This window comes from Maylandia zebra, linkage group LG7 (assembly GCF_041146795.1).
Source record: "Maylandia zebra isolate NMK-2024a linkage group LG7, Mzebra_GT3a, whole genome shotgun sequence".
NCBI classification, from domain to species: Eukaryota; Metazoa; Chordata; class Actinopteri; order Cichliformes; family Cichlidae; genus Maylandia; species Maylandia zebra.
In genome coordinates, this window is record NC_135173.1 from 3,313,294 (window position 1) to 3,332,869 (window position 19,576).

General features: G+C 38.5%; 2 protein-coding genes across 5 annotated transcripts in view; one reads left to right on the forward strand and one right to left on the reverse strand.

Annotated features, from left to right (window-relative positions):
- The first annotated feature begins 301 nt into the window (after positions 1-301).
- cracr2aa (calcium release activated channel regulator 2Aa) lies at positions 302-16,396 on the forward strand. Of its 4 annotated transcripts, none has more exons than XM_004568263.3 (19): positions 390-543; positions 1,577-1,687; positions 2,864-3,259; positions 4,710-4,821; positions 4,902-5,082; positions 7,200-7,346; positions 7,595-7,685; positions 7,793-7,888; positions 8,886-9,073; positions 9,559-9,630; positions 10,669-10,714; positions 10,872-10,951; positions 11,064-11,409; positions 11,539-11,671; positions 11,942-12,023; positions 12,276-12,390; positions 12,542-12,643; positions 13,300-13,376; positions 15,114-16,396. In XM_004568263.3, exons 3-19 carry the CDS (start codon positions 3,050-3,052, stop codon positions 15,199-15,201), a joined length of 2,166 nt encoding a protein of 721 aa, XP_004568320.1. In that variant the 5' UTR covers positions 390-543; positions 1,577-1,687; positions 2,864-3,049; the 3' UTR covers positions 15,202-16,396. The 4 variants fall into 4 exon arrangements, with proteins under 4 accessions (XP_004568322.1, XP_004568320.1, XP_004568321.1 ...); XM_004568264.3 differs by having other exon boundaries at positions 1,638-1,687; XM_004568265.3 differs by lacking the exons at positions 390-543; positions 1,577-1,687 and adding an exon at positions 302-381.
- Positions 16,386-19,576, reverse strand: part of LOC101481124 (protein arginine N-methyltransferase 8-B) — a 32,729-nt gene continuing 29,538 nt past the window's right edge. Inside the window, exon 10 of the mRNA XM_004568267.3 lies at positions 16,386-19,458. Within this exon, the coding sequence (XP_004568324.1) occupies positions 19,375-19,458 (84 nt within the window). The 3' untranslated portion in view covers positions 16,386-19,374. The remainder of the gene's footprint in view (positions 19,459-19,576) is intronic.

Sequence of the window (19,576 nt, forward strand, 5' to 3'; positions counted from 1 at the left end):
ACCCATCAGGAAAGGGGCGGGTGCTCAAGCCCCTCTAGCCCCCCCCTCTGCACGTGCCTGGATTCATTACACGTAAAACCTGTAACACAACCTGTAAAACAACGACACGACCTCTCTTTTGTGTCTTAAAACAAGCAGCGACTGCAGGGCACATTCTCTTACGAATTTGGGTTATTTCCTCATACTTTACAAAGTTAGTGTAGTATGAGGAAATACTGCTACTACTACCAAGAAAGATAACACATCTTACAAGATGTATAAGTTTCCTCGCGGATGACGGTGGCTCCTGAGTGGCCGCTTACCGCGTGTGGACTTCCTTGTTACCGTTGCTACGGTTACCAGCGATGACTTGGCTGAAGTCCCTCCCTCCGAGTTTGCCCCGTCAGTGCTGCTCACTCAAGTTCCTTTACACACACACACACACACACACCCAACCACACAAGGGAGTTTATAGTAAACAGTGAACTTCATATGAAGCGGATGAGGCCGATACAGCGCAAGATATTTATTTTCTTCTACTTGAATTCTACTTTTTAGTCACGGGTACGTACTTTACCCATTCCCCGCTAAATACTTAGTAACAGGATGCACATTGTCGTTGCTGCTAGCCAAACGTTACAACTGTATGTTTTCGGGAAGACTTTTTAATATGTTCATGCAGTACGTTTGTTTGCACTGTTGTTATTGCAGTATTTTTATATTGAGAAGATTTCAGTTGCCGCAGGAAGTTTTACAACATCGGAAATGAAGTAAACATTACGTTTTAACTTGTCAAGCCACACGTGAACTGAAACCTGAGCTATTCTTTTCTCTTAGCTTTGTCTCGTTTACCACAAGCGTCGTCCCCGCTTTCTTTTCGCTATATGTACAATGTGCATGTGACGATTAATTTGACTGCTTGACAGGTGTAACTGGTATTTATTTAACAAATTGAAGTTGGACATACTCCACCCTGTGGCGGAAAATCGACGGTTGTTATATTTAGATGCTGTTGACTTTTTAGGAAGTTGAGTGAATATGTTTGTTTGGCAGCCTGTAATACGTGAAATATTCTGCCGACACATGCAGCGATATAAAAACATTGAACGACTTGGCAGAAGACAGGAGGTTATGACCCGCTGAACTTAAATAAAAACAGTCCCAGTCATTTGTTTTAAGCTGTGCATTAAAATGTATTTTCTGTAAATACAGGTTCAAAATAAGTGTGACACTTGTGACCAATTTTTATAAGAGGAAGAAAGCAGAGGACAGTTTACATGTTGTGAAATATTCTGAAGATGTGTTGCAAAAAAGTCCACTTTTTTTAGTCAACTTGTTAAAAAATTTCTCAAGAGGATTATTATTAGACTTTATATTTAATTGTAGTTGTCATGAACAGGTCTGAGAAATGGCACCTCGGTTTTGCCAGTTATTGATCTGTGACAGGCTAGTTGAAAGAATGGAAAATAAAGGTTATGGCTGTTGTGTTTAGTTGGAGACCAACAACTTAAATTGTCTCAGTCTAGCCCTGACCACAATGTTTGCTTAAATGTTGCTAACTGCGGTAGCTCTAACAGCTGTTACATGCCAACCCCAGAGACAGATAAGGCAGCTATGCAAAGCAGGTACCTTTTATGTGTTTAAACACTGGATCTTAGGAAAAGGACAGTTTTCTGGCAGTGAAAACAAGGATCCAGGCATTACATAGGTAGGTTTTTTTAAAAAAGTATTTATTTGTTTTCTCTAAAAGTATTGACAACATTTCCAAGTTTTAACACAGGAGGCATTAACCTTGTGTGCTTATGTGGTTAAAGGCTGGAACGATTATAGACAATATTATTGTTGATATTATGAGCCTGAGGAAAAAAGAGCAATTCACCTTAGTTCCCTTTCTTGTTTCCTCTGAAATTCTTAATCATTGTCTTTTGCATAGACCTCATGAGGCTTGACACGCTAAATGTTACACAATTGTTGCATATTAAACAATAGCTAATATTGCTTACCAGTTTATGCAACCATTGAGATGGCTGAACACCAAATGCTGTAATAGATAAATGTAAAAAGTTAAATCTGTGGTAAAATGTTTACTTTATCGTCAAGGTTTGCCAAACCAGTTTAGATTAAATATAATACAGACATTTTTAAGTCAACTTTATGAGCAAAGCAAATATGAATCATTTGACTTGTCCTTCCATGTGGGTTTGCCAGTGTGTGTCTGAACCTGCTTTCTCATCTGTTCTTTTACCTGCCTACATGCATGTCAGATTTTTCCTCTGTCTGTTCCACATGTCTGCATTTGCGTAGGTCATCACACACAGCTTCAGAAGCTGCCGTTTATAAATCGATTGAGCAAAGTCACGGTGCACAAGTTGAAGGCAGTCTTCCAAACCAATGCACACAGAACTGTTGTCTGCATAAAACCCACCAGTAATAGAGTAATCAGTCAATATTTCCTGGTAAAGACCACCCTCGTCATACCACAAGTTTCAGCTGCAGTTTTGGGTTTACTTGTCAGATGACATTACTTTCAGCAGCAGCCGTCATCCCTGAATGTAAAGAGAAGAGCAGCAGTAGTTTTAGGTGTGCAGCTAGTACTATGTAAGTCAAAAACAGAATCAGGATTTGTAGCAGAAAGAGAGAAAGGAACTACACATTTTAAATGAGTGATTCTTGTCTGTTATACGATTGTAACCAATTAATATTAGTTTAATTAGATGTATCAAACAAAACTCCCTTTTATAGACTTCATGTTTTCATGTTTGCACTTCATGCAAATCTCTAATTTCTATACAATTTTATGTACTTTTGCATATAGAACAACAAAAAAAGATATATTTAATGGGAAAGCAGTCATAACTGAACACTCTTTTTGTCTCTCTCATAGGTTTGAGCTGGTAATTAAAGAGGTGGTTGCTAAGAGATGACAGTCGGTGACATTGGTGAAAGCCTCAGATGTTCAGCAGACTAAAGCTCCACTCGTTTGGGATCTTTTTCCTGCACGCCTCAGTCTGTACCTGGCTCATATGAAGGACGTGGAAAACGGTCTTCTATCAACAAACTCATAGTTACCATGGCAGCTTTTACTGCTCCATTTGCCAACACCAGTGCCATGAACTCCATGTTGGCCCATACCGCCTGGCAAAGCCAAGAAAGCAATGATGAGGCAAGTACGAGTGGGAACGGGAACGTTGGACAGAACACTATTCTGGAGAAAACCCACGAGTTCTTCCAGATGTGCGACATCGAGAACAAGGGTTTCATCACCCGACGGGACATGCAGGTGAGGCTTCTGGTTTAAGGACGACTGATAAAGTTCTGCTATCTTTAAACTAGTGTTATAATCTGTTTTAACATTACTAAAAATAATTTATTTCATAGTAGCCAGCAGAAGAATTAGAAAACATCATTACTACCAACTTTAATCATTCCTAATCAGTTACGTTTTTGCACTGTTTCAATCATTATTCTAAAACCACAGTTTACACATCGCATTTTTATTGTGTTTAAAGATAACAGGTCATCATTTATCCAGAATAATATGCAGGGATGTGTCCGCACACTCATTAATGATGCTGAACAGGACACGGATACGACATGCACACCCTTTTCAAAGCGACATAATAGACACTCAGAGACAGAGAGCCACGCGGAAGCTTTGTCATGCAGCTCCTCCACTCACATTATTGTGCAGATTCATTTGCCCCTCAGATATTCATCCAGGCCACGGCTTACACTTTGATGAAGCACTTCTAGGCTCTTGCTCTGAGGAGGACAAACACGTAGAAGATAAGCTTTGATCTGCGGTTTATGATAATGGTTTCTAATTTAACTAGTAATGATGATGAGAGTCCAGTCCTCAAAATTATTTATATGAACATCTGCACTGACTGCTCTCTACTTAAAGGCAATACTTGTCGTGTTACAGGGTTTGTTTTCACACTATGCTTTCAGCTGACAACGACTGTGACGATATAACAGCTAAATAAACAGCGCTGCTTAAGTTTATTTTCACTGTTGACATTGTAATTTCAGTGGCTGAGTCATTTTCACTTGGCTTCACAGCTTAAAATCCATTTCCAACCACGATCACGAAGGGGATGGCTTTACAGTTGAACTGTTTGCCAACATAAGGGATATGTTCTTCAGATAACACTTCAGAGGAACAGCTGATAGTTGTAGAAAGATGGTATCATTTCTGTGTCCCTGCCCTAGATTTTAAGGGTGCGCATCAGTCAACATTTGCAACAGTGTAAACATCACATAAACTCAAATTGCTTGCAGAGGTGTGGCTGTGTTGGCTTTTGTTAAAGAAAAGAAGTTGCTGTCATGTGCAGTTCTTTAGGAGAATCTCTCTTTCCCACGTTCCTTTGGATTAACCTTTTAAAGCCTTAAATTCTGAAAGATTATGAGAGATTGATAGTCTTGCATCGCCATCATTTCCAGTGGAGATGCCAATGGTCACAAACTGAAGGCTGTATCTACACGAGAAAGATTGTTTCACTGCATGAGTGTGAAACAGTGTTTTGCTAAACAAGATATATATCCGTTAAAGAAGCTCTAGAGCTTATTTGGTTCAATTTAGAATCACCAGGAATAAAAGGAAAATAACCTGACTGTTCCTTAGCTCACAATTTCCACTGCGCACGACTCTCCTTATAAAACTCTACTGTTAAGTTTCAGTACTAATAATGTCCTTGAATATCTGCTGTATTTTCTGTCTTGATTAACAGAGGCTGAACAGTGAGCTTCCTCTAAGTGCGGAGGAGTTGGAGAATGTATTTGATACCCTTGATTCTGATAACAACGGATACCTCACCCTGGAAGAGTTCTCCTCTGGCTTTAGTACGTTTTCTCTCCGTTTCATGTTCAAATAGGAGCATCACACTTCTTATTAATCATCTAAGCTCTTGATCTTTTTTTAGGTTCCTTTTTGTTTGGTAATACCATTGCTGAAGAGGAAGTCATGGGGGAGAAGAACAGCTTGCCAGAGGTCCTGTACCAGACACACAGAGAAGAGGGCCTGGCAAAAGCAGAAGAGGATGAGGAGGAAAAACACTTTTGCATGCTTATGGAGAGCCTTGGAGCTAACAATGTCTTTGAAGAGTGAGTACTGTATGAGTGTCTTTGCACACCTTTGTGCATTTTGTACATTAAATTTGAAATGAAAACCTATTTAAAGCCTGACACTTTAATCAGCATGAGAAAAACTTTGTTTCCTCTTATAAGCAAACCTCTTGCCTCTTGGTAGAGTATGTCTGCTTAAAATTTCAAGTCATTTTTATATGATTACATTAAAAACATAGTAATTTAGTGTTACGCCTTAAGATTTTCAAAGAAGCTTGACTTTCTCAAAATCTTTATACTTAAAACTGCCTTCACAAACCTCATTAATGTAAGCTTTCATGTTTTTTCCTCTTTCATGACTGCTTCTTTGTAACTGCTGTTGAGGTCTGTTTAGAGTTTTCTTTGTTAGCATGAAAACTATGTAGTGACAGACTCTTACGAAATGCATGACTAGACTAACCTTTAACAAGCAACTCTAACTCAATAAAAGCAAACAGTAGTGGAGGTGGATGCCAGACTTACACATCCTGTTGGCTTCCACCTACCTGGTTAGAGGTGAACAATGACGTTTTAGTTCAGATGAATTTGTGCAGCACTAACTGATATTGATTTTGGGCAGACCTGGAGAATAAATATTTCAAAATGTTTCTGACTTTCTTAGTCTAATAACTTAAAGGCATGTTGATAAGCTGTTGTTGTTCTGTTCCATAGTAGGAACAGAATGTAACAGGTTATAGATGTTCCAGAAATCAACACTTGTTGCTTTTATTTAATATATTTTTCATTTTGTGTAATGTACTGGGATATTTATAATTACAGCTTTTTGTATTTATTAGAGCTGTTGTTATATTTTCCATATTTTGTAATTATATTTGCAATATATAATAAATTGTATTATTTAATTTAGTTTAGTTAGTTGCTATTATTACTGTGTTGGAGAAACTGTGACCACATAATATCACTGGGATGAATAAAGTGATTCTGATTACAGCCGCTTAGGAGGGCATTGGGGGCTCCACCTGCATTGACCTAAAGCTGTTTGGTCTTTGACCAATATTTAGCAATTTCAGGGTCTGAAGGTGTGAAAGACTTTCAGGATGGAGAACCTTCACACAGCAGCTTGTGACTTTCAGTATTAGTGTCCCATTTCAAATCAAATGCTATAATTTTGCACCAACTACATGATACCCACCTTAAAGTCATTGTTTGTTTGTTTTTTAGCACCCAGATAAAATAAACTGAAAATAGAGTTAGGCGATCTAAAATAAAATACAGCAAATTTTATAGCAAGATAAACTAAATGAGGGAAATAGAGATGAACTAACAGTATAAATGTAGCATGTAGTCGTTGCCAGGGAACAGAGGCGAACGGGAACATTTCTGAAGAAATTCTGAGTGTGCATATGGTACTACAGGGTCAGTTGTCAGAAGACAATAGGCCGTACCAGGTTGGCTGAAGACCAAATCAGAAGCAAAGGACCTGCTCAGAAGCTGATTAGTAAAAATCTGTGAGGAGAGGTTACTATAGCGACTCCTGCCAGTGGCGGTGGTTGGGGGTGACATACACTTCTGTGTACCTCAGGGTCAGACACAGAGAGCTCGCCAAACAGAATTTAAGCTCTGAAGCAAATGCTTTCCAAGCAAAAATCAAAAGTTGTATCGTAAGAATTCCTTCACTGTGAACAGCTGCAACTTCTCGACTAGAAAATACTAAATTTTCATGTTTGTAGAGTTTATTATATGGACGAGGTGACAGTGTAAAAACAACCTCTGACTCTGATTTTCAGACTTAATGCTATTTCTGTTTTCTTAATGCATTGGTTGTAGACATTGAAGCACATAAAAAACATTTAAACCAGCATGAAGAGCGTTATAGTTAGATTCTTACAGTGCAATAATAATTATCGATTTCTCAAGGTTAAACATAAAATATCCTTTTAAAAATTATGTGATTACGGAGGAGCTGCTTTTCTTCATTGTTATTGTCATGTGCTGTTGCTGTGGTAAAATCTCTAACATTCCCCACCGCATTACTTCTATTTTTCTTCCAAATAACGGTACTTATTTCCTCATGAACCCTTGTGACAAAGACATCTGATATCAGTAAATGAATTGGCTTAGCCGCTGCAATTATCTGCTTAATTTTGTCCCATCAGTCCTGCTGAAGTGCGCAGTCTTTGGGCCCAGCTGCGCCGGGATGAACCACACCTTTTATCCAATTTCGAGGACTTCCTAGGTAGAGTGACATCCCAGATCCGAGAAGCCAACCAGGAGAAGAGGGAGATGGAGAGTGCTCTCAAAAGGTCAGAAAACATTCATGTATATTTGATGCAGTCGTCATGAAAGGTTGAAATATTATTGGAGGTTTTTCAGATTTGAATGACTGACAGTGCTGCGACAAAGCTCCTTAATCACTGTGTAAATCATTTACAGAAGCTTTTTCTCTCTAGTGCATTATTATTTTAGTGATCAATTTTATAGATCTGTTATGTCAACAGGGTTATTTATATACATTGCACAATATTATATCTAACTGTTATATCTAAATCAGGAAAGCAGCAACACATGATAATGAGATCCAGCGACTATACGAGGAGATGGAGCAGCAAATAAAAAGTGAAAAGGAGAGAATTGTGCTGCAGGTACAAAGCAATCACTGGTGTTTTCTGTTAGAGTCGACTTACCTTTGCTCTGTCAGATGTTTTGCATTTTAATCTGACTTTTCAACTTTGTTCTTTGTCCACTGAAGGACTATGAGCGGTTTCTGTCTCGCAGTCAGGACCTGGAGCTGCAGCTGTCCCGTAAGGAGAAGGAGCTGGAACAACTCTTCCAGAAACAGAAAAGAGTGAGCTGAATTTAGCAGAATGATTTCCACCACTGTCCCACGCTGGAGTATTTAGATGAAATCTAATAGAGAGAAAATAAATTACAGATGAAACTCTTTAACCCAAGTGAGGTAAATTCAGTTGTTAAAACATGTGAGACACGACAGATAACAGAATGCAGTCATAAAGTAATTCACTCTTCACCATAAATGCTAGACAGATAGTAGCAGGTTATATCACACCTTTATGCTTTTATGATTAATTACCAAGCTGAAAATTAGTTCTGGTCATGCTGGTTTGCTGTTTATGCAGAACAATCAACCACACATCATAATGGCTGCTACAGCTTAAGCAGCATCCAGTCTGATAATGCTGATTATTCTCTTTTACTGGTTTATGCACCGAATGCACTCCAGACCACAAGTGTTTGGACAGTTTCACATGGCTCTGTCAGCAGCACCAACATTTTAAAACGAAGGCATGAATAATGCAGTAGGAAAATAACCAACACAGTGTCCAAAAGTTACAACGCGGAAAACCCAATTTTATTTTTTTCTTTGTGCATCTTTGTGGCATTTTGACACCTGTGGGATTGTTATTCTCCACAGACTTTGAGCCTCTAGTTGAAACCGCACACTGTTTTATCCTGTTACTTGAATCATAACTGGAAAAATGCCTAAAGTATACAAGAGCATCCTGCACGCTCACATTCAGCGTATTAGACAACGTCACATTACTAACAAGGACAAGAATCCTAAACAGCAGGGTTAAGAGGCTGTATAATCATGACTGGCTAATTTAATCTGATCTTAATGCAGTAACATATCTGATGTTACTGTATCCTAGCTTCATGCTGTCCTCATATTAATAGAAGTTAAAGTTACATCAGGCATTTATAATGAGTATTCATGAAATGCTGTCGTATTTAAGGAGACAGTGTAACCAGTTATATTTATCTATCTTATCAGAGGTGTCTTCTTTTCCTTTTTTCTTTTTTCGCTACCCACCTACCTCCAGTTGGAGAGTCAGTGCCAGGAACTACACAGTGAGCAGCATGTGACCAAGGTGGAGAATGTGAAGTTAAAGCAGACAAATGATGAGTTGGCACAGGAGCTGGAAAACACCTCCCAGGAGCTGATGTTGGCACAGGAGCAGCTGAGTTTACTGCAAGAGCAGTCCACACGACTACATGAAGAAAAAGAGATGTAAGCGATGACTGATCTCAGTTTATCTGATGTTTTGGTACCTCGAGCTCTTGCTCTCTCAATTTCTTATCTGTTGCTGATTGATTAGGATGCAAAACTTTGATACTGAAGACATAAATATAATTTGTAAAAACAAAGTAATGTCCACCATACTTTTTACTGCCGTCATGCAAACCCGACGGTTAATAAGCTATTAAACATCTAAAAATATTTACAAACGTATATGGACTCGTAGAACTCATACTCTTACTCATATTGTAAGTATTTCTGATTTCATTGGCATTTATTCTTATATATTGAATTTTGTATGAACCCACAGTCTGTCAGTTGTGTTTTTTTTTTGTTTTTTTATTACTAATGCTGTAAAAACTGTCTCGAAACACTATAAACTTGTTCAAGTCATATGTGAGAAGTGTAAATGCAAAATACAGTATAATGCAATGACAGAGTATTAATAATCACTGATGTCTTGCTGTTTAAAATAGAGAAATATACAGAATAACTGAAGGCCTGCAGAGAGAGCGAGAAAGTCTCCTTAAACAACTGGACCTGCTAAGGTATGGATCAGAATAAAGAAGGTACAGCTGTACATGTCTGCTTTAGAAAGAATTGGAGTGTACAGAAACATGACATGAGTTTTGGGTGTTTTGTCTCTATTTCTTTCCCACTGATGAGCTCCAAAGCCAATTTTCGCAACCGAAACAAGTTATCCAAAAAAGTAATTTCTTTCTGTTTTCATGTGAGATTTGTTGTTTAACTAAATCAGAACAGCACTGAGGAGCAAACATCTCAGTTGGTAATTCATCTTTTACAAGTGTACCAGTCCCATAACAAAGAAAAACTGATTAGTTTCTCAGCCTCAAAGCCTTTTCAGAAGATGAGTTTTTGATCCTTTAAGGCTGCTTTTGAAAGAAATGTTGCTTTACAGTAAATGACAGCGATTCCTATCCGATTATCCAAAGGCTTTTTTCTGTATCAACTCCAGACCGCGTGTTTGGACGGTTTCACGCCTCTGTCTGCAGCACCAACAATTTGAAATGAATGAATGAATAATGCATCAAGAAAATAACTCAACATGGGACAACCCCTTTTTTTGTATTGCATTTTTACGTCCAGCATGATCGTTATCCTGCACAGACAGTGGGCTTCCATATGAAATGGCACACTGTTTTATCCCATTATCTGGGTCACTGGAAAGTATGCAGGAGCATTCTGCATGCTCACATTCAGCCAGCTCCTTTAAAACGTATTAGACAACATTTCTGTATCGAGCATTACAAGAATCCTAATCATCAGGGCGAAGATGTGGCATAATCATGACCGGTGAATTTAATCTGATCTTAATCTGACCGAGTTGCGTTACACTTGCTGTGGACCGAAACGACAGCAGTCGCAACAACAACGACACATGGGCTGAAGTGTCTGAACTGAATCTAACAGAGAAAAGTTTCTGCTGATGATTTAAGTATAAAGAAGGTTTTTCAAAAAGATTTAATTTGAAGAACAAAGAAATTGCGCCTTGTATATATTTGAATGTTTGAACCACTTTGACTGAAGTTCTCAGTCTTTATTTTTTATCCCTTCTTTCTTTTCAGGGAGATGAACAAACATTTACGAGATGAAAGGGACATTTGCTATCAGGTGTGTTTCGTGTGTGAATTTCATTCCCTTGATTATTTAAATTTATCCTCTCAGTTCATTTTATTTTTGCCCTTTTTAAAAAGATTGCAAATACAGTATATATATAAAAATATCAGACTCTCGTGCCATATTGCAAATAAACACTGTGACTCTGCAGAAACCAAAGAATTCTAAAACATCGGGTTTGAAGCCTTTAATTGGTGTCGGGAAACGCATAAATACAGATGTCTTCAAAAGGTAACAAATGTCATTACCTTGAATGGAAGGCAAGCCAAAGCTTATACACCCTTGGCTATTTATTTTATGTATTAATGTTTATTGTATGTGCAATGTTACTTTCTATCTGCAGTGAGGATGAGGAGGAACTAACCTCCAGCTCTATGAGGCACCGCTTAGTCAATGGGTCATGCCAGCCGTTTTGTGCAGCACAAGCAAGAGGCCAAGGACATCTCCAGAGAATCATTTCAATTGAGGAGGACCACCTCCCCTCCTTCCTGATTGACTGTCAAGTCCAAACCCCACTTCAAGAATGCAATGAAGGAAAGAAGGTCTCAGATAATGAAGACAATATAGACTTGGTGATGAGTGATATTCATGCTCGCATGTCTTCAGCCTCGCACCAACAAAGCATGGAGAAAATGGAAACCCCCTCGTCTCCGAGAGGCCAGCCTGTTGGCAAAGAGAACAGTATGAATGTAAGCTTCGTCACGCTGTTGTAGCGTCAACTTTCTCACACATGCAATATGCGAGCCTTTGCTGACTGGCAATAAAAAGCGAGTTCTCATATTCTTTAGGTCTTATTCCTGTTCGTCCTGTTTCTTTAGGAGGAAGTTAGCACTTTAGCACCTGAACGCCTCTTCAAGATCGTCCTGGTAGGAAATTCTAGTGTTGGAAAGACCTGCCTCCTCCGACGATTTTGTGATGACGCCTTCCACCCCGGCACCTCCGCCACTGTGGGTACGTATTTTATAGTGTAAACAGACATTAGCTGGTTTAAGAAAAGCATTCGAAGCTCTGTGGTTGACCTCAAGCTTTGTATGCGTTTGCCTGCACAGCACTAAATGTAACAGTTGGTTATGACAGTTTTTTTCTCCTCGGGGTGCAGTGCTGTCAGCAATGAACGTTCAATCCAGGGCTGAAATAGCCTTAAACACGATCAAACTGTAAAGTATAATAACCTTTGGCGTTATATGCTTATGATGTCATTTGTTTTGTCTGAATGTGCAGGTATAGACTACAGTGTAAAAACAATAGCTGTGGATAACAGCCAGGTGGCGCTGCAGCTGTGGGATACAGCAGGACAGGAGAGGTGAGCTTTTCAGACACTGTCAGGTGTGGATTTGGCTGAGATCTTTAAACTTTCTAATCTGTTCTTATTTTTTTCTCTAATGTGATCAAATGTTCTCAACTAACAGAAGCAATGATCAAGCAAAACGTTTTTTTTCTTATGCGGTGACAAAACCTTCGCATGTTTTTACCTGAGTAAAGAGGCAGAAAAAGTACTTTTCCATTATGTAAGCTGTACCCATAAATTTGCTACTTCCTCCTGCTTGTCCTGCAGGTATCGAAGTATCACCAAGCAGTTCTTTCGTAAGGCTGATGGTGTGGTTGTGATGTATGATATCACTACTGAGGAGAGTTTCACAGCTGTAAGACAGTGGCTCACTAGTGTTAAGGTAAGGCAGTACCAGTCACAAAAACACCACAATCCTATTTTTGTGTTTTGCTTTATTTTGCTTACCTGCTATAAAAAACAAACAAATTACATTAAAAAACAAAAAAACAAGGCTGTTTTAGCCTGTGCTCTTTCCTTAACTTGCTTCACAGGAAGGGGCAGGTGAGGACATCCCCGTCATGCTCCTGGGAAACAAAACAGACAAGGAGACTCAAAGAGAAGTTCAGAAAAGTATCGGCGAAAGATTAGCCAAGGTCTGTGTCTGTTGTTGCTGCTAAGCATGAGATTCTGTTTTAGTCACTGTTAGTTTCTGGTCAGTCATACTACAAATGAAAGAAACATGAAGAATAATTAAAAGAAAAGAATTAAAAGAAGCATGAATGAATAATTAATATTCATAATTTAGGTTTTTTTTTTTATCCTTCTAATCTCTAGCGGGTGTTGTAGTTTCTATAGTTACTGGACAGAGTCTTGTGAACTAATATTGCTATATAAGAAATGTTTCTTTCTTAGTGCTTTTACAATTTTCAGTGTAGGATTTATCGTCTACATTTCTCAAGGTAGCACAGAAGTCATTTTAGAATAGAATAGAAATATCCTATTTCCCCATGATCGGAAGGTCGGTGGTTCGAATCCACTGAACAGCTACCCTGAGGTACCCCTGAGCAAGGTACCGTCCCTACACACTGCTCCCCGGGCGCCCAATGGCTGCCCACTGCTTCACTGAGTGAATGGGTTAAATGCAGAGAGGAATTTCCCCAAGGGGGTCAATAAAGTACACATTCTTTCTTTTACTGTCCTTCATTGGATCATTGGGGAAATTCATGTGTTCCAGCAGTTTTAGTTTTAGTCAAAAGTTTTAGATTTCCTTGTAAGATTCTTTTAATCTGTCACCTTTTGGCTCTTTTAGGACTGCCAGATGACGTTCTATGAGTGCAGCGCCTGCTCTGGGTACAATGTCGTGGAGTCCATGGTTCATTTAGCCAGGTGAGCAAAAATAATGACATTTCAGCAACATTTTGCCCTGCAGGAAACTTCAGTTTGGCAAACTGTGGAGTGATTATCAGTGAGACTCTTCCTGCACCAATATACATCTTTATATGTGACAATACACTACTTAACAAATTTATTAGACCACCTGTAATAAAAACAAGAAAACAAAAATATATTAGAAACATGTTATTTAATTTTAAAAAAAAAAATGAATCCACATTTTTATAGCCAAGTTTGAGTTGGCACACTGGACTTCTTACTTATGAGAAGTCAATAATTAATCAAGCTTAATGTTTAATCACTAAAACTTATTTTTCTGCTCATGAAATGGCAAATGGCCTGTATTTGTATAGCGCTTTACACGTTCAGTGAAGGTAAATAAATAACTAATTTGGCATTAAATAAAAATGTGCTTTACTGTTTTCTACAGCTTTTTTGTAAAACAGCACGTTTTAAAATTATTCAGTAACAACCGTAATTACAATTTGGCATTAAAAATATAGTTTCAGTTACACAGCTTGAGCATACTACTGGATTAACCATTACAAAAACATAAAACATTTGGTATTTACCACTACTTTTAACTGGTAATTACTGTGGTAAGTACTGTATAAAGACGTAAGTCAAAAGTTTGTAACAATAAGAAAGCAGTCACGTAAAATGCCCAAGTGAAAGTAAAAGAGTAACAGTAACCTGTTTTATGAAATTACTGCTAAAAATTAGGATACTGTAGGTTTGTGAATCTAGACAGCATTATGGTGTGAGTGAGGATTATGGTTCTGGTCTTGGACACAAGAAACAAAAGAAAACAAAATGGTTACTAGAATATTTTTCGTTCTCTGAAAACGCAGTGAGGTATCTCACCATGCGAAGGGCCCGATGGCATGATCAGTCCCTGAAGCTCCAGTATCACTCGGCCTGTCCAAAGGGAGCCCTGTTCTGCAGGCAGTAGAGTCTAATAAAAGTATGTGATAACACCAGCACTTGTAAGCAGGGCCCACGAGTAGCCATATGTCTGATGGAATGCACTCACAGTTATACAGGAGGTTTCAGTCCTTGGCACACATACACCACCAGCCAGCTGCTCCTGGGGAAAATAAAAAATCACGAGGACATGGACTGGTTGAACTGGTTACCTTTTCAAACATCCCTAGCGCCTTATCACTATCTGGCAAATTACACAGGAAGATAATGCATGTCGTACACAACAATGAAAAAAAGGTTCCTTCACACCATCTCTCAAACGTCAGCACTTACCATTATGAGCCAAACGTGTACTGTAGTTAGCACCCAAGTATTCTGAGTGGTTTCTGTCAGTCCTCAAGGGGGGAGTCCATGCACAGTGTCAGCAGCAGCCACAGACCACGAATGTAACACTAGAGCGTCAGAGATACCCACTGCCATGCATTGCATATAGCAGCACTATTAGCACAGGTACTCTGACGTGCTAGTCTGCAATTTTTGCTGTCAAATAAAGTAACTTGTTACGACATCTTAACCACTTACAAAACAAACCCAAATGAATGCAAGTGGAATTTACATCATGGTTTCACCAGAGGACCCTTCCCATAGTGAGAAAAAACTAATCACTGATGAAGACAGAGCAGAGTTAATGCATATGCACGTTTGCATTTTCATAGCAAATCCAACTCCAAAGGGCGAAGCGCATCATGATGCACATCAAGGCTCCTGTTAGAAATTGCTACATTTTTGTTTCATTATGTCTCGTAGAATTCTGAAAGAGCAAGAAGACCAAGAAAAGGAGAAGACTGTCCATCTCGTCAGTATCCACTCAGAGAAGAAGAGATCCTGCTGCTGACAGATAAACAGTTGACACTTACACAGAAGCACTACCCTTTACGTAGATACACGTTGTAAAAGTGTGATCACATGTGCAAGCGAGAACATATCGTGCTGATTGTCATCACAAAATTGTTTACTCTTTGCATTAAAAGTTCTCTGTTATAAATGTGTGATTTGCCAAACTAGTGACAGTTTAAAAATCACTTATTCACGAGGATGAAGTAAAACACGAGTCATAGCTAGTATGTGGATTTCCCTCCGTGGGTCAGATGTAAATATCACTGAACAAATGTTAAGCTAAGTTCACTCTTTTTCAAGTCAAACTAGGACATTTTTAATGAAGGATACTTACTCACATTTGAATGTAACTCACAAATTTCCAATATTTAATAATCTTCCAAAAGCTTTGTAGTATTCAAATGTGGAGTTTTTGCTTTTAATATATGAATTCAGTGTTTAAATGTTTCGCCTTTACATCTTTTTCAAACATTTCAGGTGGACTTAATAGTGTGAATAACTGTAGCATATGACTCATTGTCAAACAACATTACATTTAACACTACTTTTGAAAAGCCTTTGGTGTTCAGGTTTAGATCGCTTTTTAAGTTCGTGGTTAGTCTTTGGACCAAGATTAACTGTGGTGTTAAATAACATTTCGGGATATTATGGTTGCTTCACTTGGTGAACTGCAGTTATATCTTTTTAATGAACAAACAAAAAATGTCATTTAGTATTTGTCCCACAGCTGTTATTGTTCATGTTATTTTATATTACAGGTGTTGTTATAGCAGTACTGCAAGTTACTAGGCTACATGTGTATTAACATGAGAACTCATCTCAGCTTTATTTTGAAAGACACACCCTTGTTCCCAAGAGACCAGACAGTTGACAAATATTTATTCAACTTTTCACTTTACTATGTTTGGTGCCAAGTATTTATGAAAATGATATTCCTGTAACTTGATATGTAATTTGTAACAATGTGGTTTTGGTAAAAAAAAAAAAAAAGTACTCTCACTAACAGTGAATCACTACTGCCAGGATCTTGCACATTACTCTCATGTAGACATACATATGTATATAAAAAATGGAAATGGCGATAACTTAATAATAGCTATGTGTACAGTTTATGTGAAAAGCACGGGAGGACTTTGTTTCCTTTCTGGCACCATGAAATAAAAATATATTGTACAGCATCACCTGGTGGATATGTTTGGACATTGCAGTTTATTGAGTTTTCAAACTTACAGTACATGACAATATGTGAAACAATATATTCAACAATAAAAAAGTAATACATGTGCAATCAGCATGCTGATTTAATAGATTTTTTATAACTTATTCCGTCGCCATGTTTGTGTTTAATAAGTCGGATGTTTGTCCGAATATGTTTTCTTTCTGAATCTAAAGGTGCTCTTTCGATGCAGGTATTATTATAGATAAATAACCTTTAATTTGAATTAACTGTAAGCATAAATGACTCGTGATATTGCTTATTTGTGCCAATAGCTTTGATCCTGTACACACGATGATCCTGTATAAAATGCACACGATCAAAGCAATTATCAAACCGTGTGCTCTCAGAGGGCAACGCTGCAGCTTGATGCTGTGCTTTCTTTTAGTTGGTAATTACATGAGTTTATTATGATGATCTTCATTCACTACCAACATATGCACACATTGTACATTTTGCTTAGAATTTGGTAGTAAGGGTAGGGGTGGGCGATATAAACGATACACGATAGAAACGATATAAATTTGGCCAACGATAGAGATTTTGACTCTATCGCGATAGCGCATGTTGATGATGTCATCAAGCTGCGCCTGTTTTGGTCGAAAGCAGCGGCTAAAACCATTATCATCTGCAAATTATGCCGGGCGACAGTCATAGCAAAGAGATGAAGCACTTTTGAAATATGGGGAAAGCCAAAAACTGCGCTTCCTCCACTTCCGTAACATTGATTCATTAATGTTGAATTCTCTCGCAGCTCCATGTATAGCATCCTGCTATGCGATTGCATTTGTCCCTGACCACCAGAATCCCTCACGTTAACTTTTAATCGAGTGGAAAAAAAGTTGGCGTTCATCCTCCAGCTTCACTGTGCTAATGTTATGCTAACATAGCTGTGTCGCTAGCAATCACGTAGCACAACATTATATACCAGGTAGCCCAACTTCAGTAACCCTGCAAACGCCACTGCTGTTTAGTTTTCGGTCTTCATTTATATTGGAAGTGGTAGCAGAGCTGTACGTTTGAATTAGTTTCAAAAATCTCTCAGTCAGAACATGGTATGAAATGTTTAGGTGTAAACTAGCGAGCTAACTTCCTGCTAACTTCTAACTCCGTTAAATTTAATAAATTCTGTTTTCATGGATGCCTGGATGTTAAACTTAATTGTTACACCCGATAAAGCAGCAACGCTGATGATTTAATTAAAGATGAAAAAATTTAGACAGTTTTTAACTCTTAGTGTTCGTTTGACTTTGGGACCTGAAGCGGGCGGAGTTTTGGACCCAGATTACTCCGCGAAGCTCCTCACTACGGCAGCCGTAATGCTCTGACATCCATCAAGCAGTGCGGCTTACCAAAGTTGTACTAAAACATTTTTTAACAGATTTCTGCACGCCCAAATTGGTTTGAGGTCAGTAAGCACAACCAGAATTCATACAATTAAAGGATTTTAAGTGTGCCTTATAGCGAGGAAAATACGTTATACAGAAGAAAAGAATATATCGTGATATATATCGTTACCGCACATGCTTCAAATTATATCGCGATATGAATTTTAGGCCATATCGCCCAACCCTAAGTAAGGGCATCTGTGTGTTTTAAGAATGGAGGCTGGATTTGGCAATGTCAAGATCTGTGACGCGTGAGGCGATCCGGAGCACTAATGCGAGGTTTCAGATATGTAAATTATCTGCAGATCTTTACTGAATAAATTCTTCACTGGGTACCTTGGCAATGACTGTAGTAAGAGTACAGGGAAATGAAAAGATCCCCATCAGTATACTGAATCCAGTGTGAATCAAAAGTGTGCAATGCAGGGGGAGCCTGAGATAAAAACCAAAGAACCATATCTTGTGGTCCGTACGTTTGCTAGAAGAAACCTCAGTATCCGTCAGTTTGGTTGAAGCCAAGATATTGGGATATAACTAAAGCAGGTCATCAATATTTTATTGACTCCCTTTGTAATAATTCTTTGTTGTCTGTCTAGGATCCAGCTGCATTATTAACAATATGAGTTACGCAGGCTTTCCTTTGATTCCTTGACATGAATTATGCTCAGGCATAGACTAAATGGCTTGAGGCTAGATTTGAAGAACTGCTTAATCTTAAATCAACAGAATAAGAGTGGCTTGTGTCTACATATGAAACCACTGTAAGAAGCTAAACTCAGCAGTGTGGAACAAAACTAGGTACACTTCGGCACTTGGTCAAGGCATTTAGGATGGAAAAAGTATGTTTTTGGCAGGTCAACATCACAGCTCAAACTGACAACACAAAGCACACCGGATGTCCAAACAGTTTAACAGTGTGAACTTTGACACCCTCTATTTTACACGCACTGTAAACCACTACTACACTGACTATGCAAACACATTACCTTTCACATTACACGTTTCTTTGTCCTGGCTGTGGTGTTCAGTCGCTTCTAGTTTTTCTCGCATTGCTAAACTGATACAACAATAAATAAATCATTTTACTGGTAATCATTTGCTACAGTACATGACATTTAAAAAGTTAAATGTATTCTCTACTGTAACAGAATGTGGACATTAGAGTAACTCATTACTGTATTTTAAAATGCCAAATATCGCTCCATAAGGTCCGGGTTAGTGTGGAAAAACAAATACTGAAGAAAACACACAAGTACATCACTCCATCTCACATATACTTACGTCAGTAATTAACATTCATCAAGACTAGAACAGTTTCTTAACACATTTTGTCAGAGTTACATTCAGAATTGCTTAACAGTCAACATCCTGTCTTCATCATACAAGTAGCAACCATATTGATATTGTCAGTGGTGCCAGCTAAACCGGGTCTTTAGCCCGGTCTAATTTCTTCCTCTGTGAGTCTCGGTCCCGCTGTGCATCTGTCTGTGGTCATGAGAGCGTCTTTGTCTCCCTCTGGTGCTCAGGAGTTGCACTCAGCGGGGCACCAATGTCCCCGCAGTGAAACTTAACGCATCTTGTAGTCATGTGATATGGCTGCTTCACACAGCTGCCCTTTGAAATCCAGCTCAAAGGTGAAGTCTAAGTCACGCTGCAAGTGAGCAGAGAGACAGAAATAAAAAAGATGGTGTTCAGTGATACTTCAGACAACAACTGATCAAATACACAGCAGAAAGAAAGAAAATAACAAGTAAGACAAGAGATGAGAT

Excerpts from the sequence above, each read along its gene's own strand:
- cracr2aa (XM_004568265.3), top strand. The coding sequence starts at position 3,050 with ATGGCAGCTTTTACTGCTCCATTTGCCAACACCAGTGCCATGAACTCC. Across the intron at positions 10,715-10,871 it reads AAAGGGACATTTGCTATCAG|AAACCAAAGAATTCTAAAAC; the intron begins GTGTGTTTCGTG and ends GTGACTCTGCAG. Across the intron at positions 10,952-11,063 it reads AATACAGATGTCTTCAAAAG|TGAGGATGAGGAGGAACTAA; the intron begins GTAACAAATGTC and ends TTCTATCTGCAG.